Source organism: Apteryx rowi, unplaced genomic scaffold (genome assembly GCF_003343035.1).
Source record: "Apteryx rowi isolate R43461 unplaced genomic scaffold, aptRow1 scaffold_235, whole genome shotgun sequence".
Classification (NCBI taxonomy): Eukaryota; Metazoa; Chordata; class Aves; order Apterygiformes; family Apterygidae; genus Apteryx; species Apteryx rowi.
The window spans coordinates 1-5,965 of NW_020448697.1; the positions used below are offsets into that span (position 1 = coordinate 1).

A 5,965-nucleotide genomic window follows, 5' to 3' on the forward strand; every position below is an offset into this window, starting at 1 on the left:
AAAACACGCCTGGATGCAATCCTGTGCAATGTGCTCTAGGTGACCCTGCTTGAGCAGGGGGGTTGGACTAGATGATCTCCAGAGGTCCCTTCCAACCTCAGCGATTCTGTGATTCTGTGATTTTGAAGGTCCCCAGGGTATATGGAAAGATTCTGAGCACCTGATGGATTACTGTCTGTTTAACCTTCTAATGAACTCCCAGTTTTAGGTTTGGAAATCTTGTCTCTTCACTAACCTGACTCTCAATTCCATGCTAGTGAGACAAAGAATATAACCAGTATAGTACTGAGATGCCAGAAATAATCAGATACCCCACTCCCAGAAGGATGCTACAAATTGCATGTGTGTGGTTCTATTGAAAAAGTTAATGTGTCTATGTTTTGTGCCATATAGAAAGGTTACTAAGCAATCCAATAAACAGTAAAGCTTCCGAAATCACTAGAATTCAATCAAATCTGAAACCCGGATCAACAGTCAGTGTTCCCTAGGTTTCTCTATCTTGTACAATATGAACAAGGCACCCCATGTATTACAAAGCGGTGCCTGGGAAATTATGTAGTATTTGGTTAAACATTTAGAAGACTACTAAAGAAAAAGTAAGTGCTCATGACTGTTTTCAAAGAAAATGTATTACTGACAGCTCACATTCACACAAGTACAGAACCAGGACATCCCTGAAATGAATTAGTGTTGTTAGATGCAATTCTTCTAAAGTATCACTCTACTATACCACTTGTAATAAAAACCACAGACCCATTTCTGTACATTCTCAGACTATTCTTACAAAGGTTTCTAAGCAAAAAAAGAATTTCTAAGTATCCTAATCTTCCAAATATAGAACCAAATCTTGCTTAACTTGAAGCATGTGAAGAATCCCACTGAAAGTACCAATTCAGTCAGAATTCCAGAAATGTGTTGTACCTGTGTGACTACCACTGCCTCTAATAATAGTCCACATCACTGAGATTTGTCTTTGCAGCTTCAATTGCAGGATCAGGACTTTATTCCTTAGTATTTGAATGCTAGCTTTAGGGTCCCTAGGCCCTTTAAGTTAAATAGGTACAACATCCTTATGACAGAGCAGCTGCATCCTATTTGAACCTGATTACCACATGTAAGAGAGTAAGCAGAAGGGTGGTGGCATGTCTTCAGGAACTGCCTGCAGGATGGGGGCTGCATTGTGGCTTTTCAGGAACTGTTAGGGATGGTTGTGTGCTAAGAAAGCAGGGAAGGGACTAATATGTGGGGTCTACCTGAGGTGGGACTGAAGTTAGAGCAACACTGATGTTGATCTGGGGGCTACTCCTGGAGAACTGGGGAAATGGCGGAGGATAAGGGGAGAGCACAGGAGTTACGAATGGAGAACTCCCTGAGCTGGCCCAGTTGGATGAGCCTGAGAAGTGAGTTCAGTCCTTTTGCCAGTCCAAGACTGAAATCATAACCCTCAAATGGGGATTTGTGCTGTGAAGAGCAGGGAGTTAGTCCAGCAGGGAGAGTAAGGCATGCTTCAGTAGTCATAGGGATGCCAGAGTGCCGATGCCACTGTTAGTGCAGGATGGGGACACTGGACCAAGGCACTCTTTTACCTACCTGTGTATTGAACAGCTTCATGGATTAAAAGTCAAGTGCAGAACTGAAACTCCAGCTTTTACCAGGGAGCTGAAATAAAAAATAATGTAAACTGAAACCTCTTTGGTTTGACTTATTCTGCTGCAGAAGTATTTTCATTTATTTTAAAAAACAGCCAAAAAGCTAGAATGCTCTGAAATTACTTGCACATAACAAGGTTACTTGTATAGAATGAAAATACTTCATGTTTGTTCAATTTTTGTTTTGTTTTCACATATCACTATTGCATACTCTTCAATAGCAATATGAGGGGTGCTTTTTTTTTTTCTATTAAACTCTCATAACCTCTGTCTAAATTGGCAAATAGCTGAAATTGCATAGTTAGGAAACAAGCAACTTGCAAAGTCTACTTACACAGCTCTAGGAAAATAAAATTGAAGTTTGAGGAAAGTAAAACAGAATAATGCGACAATCATTTAATGTTGCAGGGATGTTTCATTATTTTGTAATGCTGCCCCCTAAGGATGAAGAAAACAAAGTGCTAGAGTATCTGTCTTGTTTACAGGCCTAAAACTTCTGTGAGATTGTCAAGATTTATTTTAGGTATTTTGACATGGTTTTACTGCCTTTAAGTAGGTTACTAGACTCTGTTAAGTTTCTTTTGTACTTTGTAGTACACTCCGTGCACTCTACAACTACAAAGCGGTAGGAGCCTCTTCCATGCTGAAAGTGAGATACAATGAGAAAGAAAATACAAATACCACTTTGCATTTTTATAAAAGCTTTCCACACATAAGATCTCAAGCTTCCCATGCGTTTCCTGCAGGTCGCTAAATGCGATGTCCTGAGCGCAGGCAGCATCTGCTCCCCGTTGCCCTCCTGGTGTCTGATGGCCCATGCCCAGGTCCAGCTCCGCTGCAGTGCGGCTGCCCCAGGTTGTGCTGCTGGGAAGGAGCCGTGGGAGAGAGAGCTGCCAGCAGCCTCGTGGGGCCTCCCCGTCGCTTGGGGCTGCCCTTCAGTCACCGGCCCRACCTCGCTTGCGGGGTCACCGTGGGGCTGTGCCCTGCCCTGCCTCTGCCGCAGTCACCTGCGGTGCCCCTGCCCGCGCGGGCAGCCCCTGTCCTCGCCTGGGCCAGGGCCCCTGAAGCTCGGGGTACCACTGCAGTACTCCAGCAGAGGAGTAACTAAGAAATAGCTGCAAAAGTACTCAGTGAGAAACACCAATCTTTCAAAACTCAGCCCTGAAGTGGCTGAGGCGCACCATCACATTACAAATAGAGGGAATGCGACTTTTCCAATTGCACAGGCAAATTTTCAGATGCCAAAGGCCTGAGAGCATAAAGCATATACCCTCACTTGGAAATGTGTTAGTATAAAAAAACCCACTGCAGAGGAGAGGAAAAGAAAGGTTTGCTTGTTTTTTCTTTTTTCTTTTTCCTATGGGAAGTAGGCCATACCATAAACAATCATGCCTCCATTAGCAATGGCAGGTTAAAAGTTTTCACTCTTAGGATAGGATTTATGAGTTTTACTAGTGGATTATTACCACATATTTAGAACACAGGAGTAATTACTCTGAAGCATAAATTGGCCATGAAGTGAAAAAACTAAAATATTTTCACTTAGGACCTGATAGCACAAGAGCTCAACCTCAAATATGTAGACTGAGAAGCTCACTGTATGATCAAACTTTAAACATAGAACTGAAAAAATAATCTGAAATGTTGCTGTTAATACAGTTCATAATTCAGTTAGAGTAATTGTTATGGAGGATGTCAGTTAAAGGCAGCACCTTTCTGAAAAAGATCCTGCAGTGAGATATCAATGTGTTTACAGGACTCGTCTGAAAAGAAGAAACCGTGAGACAAAGCTTTTAAGACCAGACAAAACTTTGTGGGTTGTCTCAACCGCGTTGAGAATTTCCTGTTATCAGGTTGGTGCTGTGAATACTGACAATGAAGGTGATATTCTCTAGTTTATGTTCTCTTCTCCCTGGACTGAAAACCCATTCTCTTCATCAAGATATTTCCATATTTTTTGTTCTTATTGTTCTAATTTAATCTCTAGTTTCATATACCTGAAATTTAACTCTCTGAATCTCTCCATTGGTGAGTACTGTAACATAAAGTTATTTAAGATTAAATATGATTAGTACCTTTGTGTTTCATAATCTAAGATAGCTTGTCATTACTGCTAATATAATTGTGCAGTACTCACAAATTCTATGGATGCTCAAGGATTACATGTAGTTGACAATAAATACAAAAAAATGTGGCTATTGATTTTTGATATCTATCCAACTGTCTCATTACTGCCGTGTGTAAAGTCTGTTTCATGGTGTGCTTTCATATAAGATATTTTTACAAGTATAGCAAGCTAAAGTGTTAAATTTAAAATGCTATAATCTAAGTGTAACTTCAGAAGCAGCATGAGGTCTTTTGGGAAAAAAAAATCATTCTGGAATAAGAGAGTTCCCCCATTGAACCAATCTTCAAGACAGACAAACTTTAAGTTAATGTGAGGATAGTGGGAAACAAGAACTGTGGATGAACTCTTGGATCTATTGAAGTCAACAGAAATTGTGGCCACTGACTTCAGTGGGGCAGGAATTAKCAAGAAAGACTGTCTTGTGCATAGAGTTCCCAGCCTCCTGCCTCATCCTGGTATTTGTGATCACTGCTGTGTGTGTGATCCTGGGTGAATCTCTCTCCTTCATTTTCACACCTGTTAATTTGGGGAATACTTACATAATGTTAGAAAGTATATTAATGTCTGTGGATACAGAGATCCTTTGATAAAACTGGTATACAATGGTTAGGGTGGAATTATGCAACCCATTTCTCTCCTACTCTGACACCTTAAGTGCTTATCTTGTCCCACTGCTAGCATTACCGACTTTTATTCCTAATTTCAGTGTATTTTCCTGTCAAATCCATTTTCTAATCTGAGGCTGAACTTCTTTGTTGAATTTTTATACCTATGTGGCAGGTCATGTTACTTAAATTTCCGACTTCTTTGCCTTCCTGAGCACATCAAATTGCATTTTGATATATGCATATATTGTATCACATTCAACTATTCGAATTTATTTCCAGAATTCTTTGGTTCTGCAATACAAAATTATCATTATCATTGAATCATCCTGCAAAAATTAGAATCAAAACAAAATTTGGGTCTTTTATTTTCAAATCTCTGTGCACTGTGCTATGGTTATGCACCTCGGCTTACCTACCTGCAAAGCACAATGCTTAACAGCTCTACCCTTGAAGGCAGCTCTGGAAAAGTTGACTTCAATTAAACATTTCATAACAATTGCTGTCAGTGCAAATATTTTTTTTCTTTCTGTATTCTTCTATTTATAGCCATAGCAAAATTAAAAGAGAGAGAGAGAGGAAGAGAGAAAGAGATCTATTCAAATTAATTGAACTAGAATTCTTCCTCTTTTGTGAATCAAAACAAAGTTTGGGTGACATCATTGTTCTAAGGAGAGACAAAGAATTACAAAGAGGAATGAGGAGGGCTTTTGAACAGTGCTGTCAAGGTCAGCTATTTAAGAATCCTGAGTTAGGCCTCACTTAGATACCATTTTCAAGTTCAACAGTAGAGAACAGCAGAATTAAGTCCACATAACTCTCTTCTATTTCCCTTTTTGTCCAGATATGTTACTTTCTTTTACCTAGCACTTACATAATTGTGCTACAGTGATACTTGCTGGGAAAGTATTTATCAAAACATCCATTTAATTATGTTATCTGGAGTTCAAAAAGACCCACAAAAACCAAATAGTGACACCATAACTGACTTTTAGGTGTTTCATGCTAGTCAATGCTGTTAAGTTATTCTTTCTTATCACCAAAGCCGACAGGAAATTAAAAGGCAGTTTACCCCCAGGTTTTTGCATTTTCACAGCTAAATAATTAGTGTATAGTCTTGTGTATACCCTGCAGGGGCTTACATGTTGAAGTGAGCGTTTGCCTACTTACATAAGACTGTCTTCTAGTAGGCCCTTACAGGATGGCGTTGGCTGTTTGTCCTCACACTAAGCAAGACCAACTCCTTTCTTTTCTCCCTGCTGTGTCCTGCTCCTCAGGTCTCACCCCACTATATCCCTGGCGTTTGCAAGGAATATGCTTGCACTCCTGATTAAAGGAGGCCAGAACCGACCTGCACAGGGATATCACCAGAGCAGAAACCCCTGGGTTTTAACGCGTGCAGCTTGTTTCCAAGCACACCATTGCCGGCGGGAACGAGATTTTTTAAAACCCGGGCGCTTCCTATCCGCACATCTGCCTGCCGCACGGCCGCGGGGCTCGGCGCCCAGCTCCCCCCGGAGCAAGGCTGGCCAAGGCCTTTGGGGGCTGCCGGGCGCAGCGCGCAGGTGAGGGCGGCCGCGCCG

General features: G+C 41.1%; 1 protein-coding gene across 1 annotated transcript in view; it reads left to right on the forward strand.

The window, feature by feature from the left end:
• The first annotated feature begins 1,321 nt into the window (after nucleotides 1-1,321).
• The window catches only part of LOC112966162 (5'-nucleotidase domain-containing protein 1-like), a 47,697-nt gene continuing 43,053 nt past the window's right edge, over nucleotides 1,322-5,965 (forward strand). The window contains exons 1-3 of the mRNA XM_026065968.1: nucleotides 1,322-1,400; nucleotides 2,244-2,274; nucleotides 5,719-5,947. Of these exons, the coding sequence (XP_025921753.1) occupies nucleotides 1,322-1,400; nucleotides 2,244-2,274; nucleotides 5,719-5,947 (339 nt within the window). The remainder of the gene's footprint in view (nucleotides 1,401-2,243; nucleotides 2,275-5,718; nucleotides 5,948-5,965) is intronic.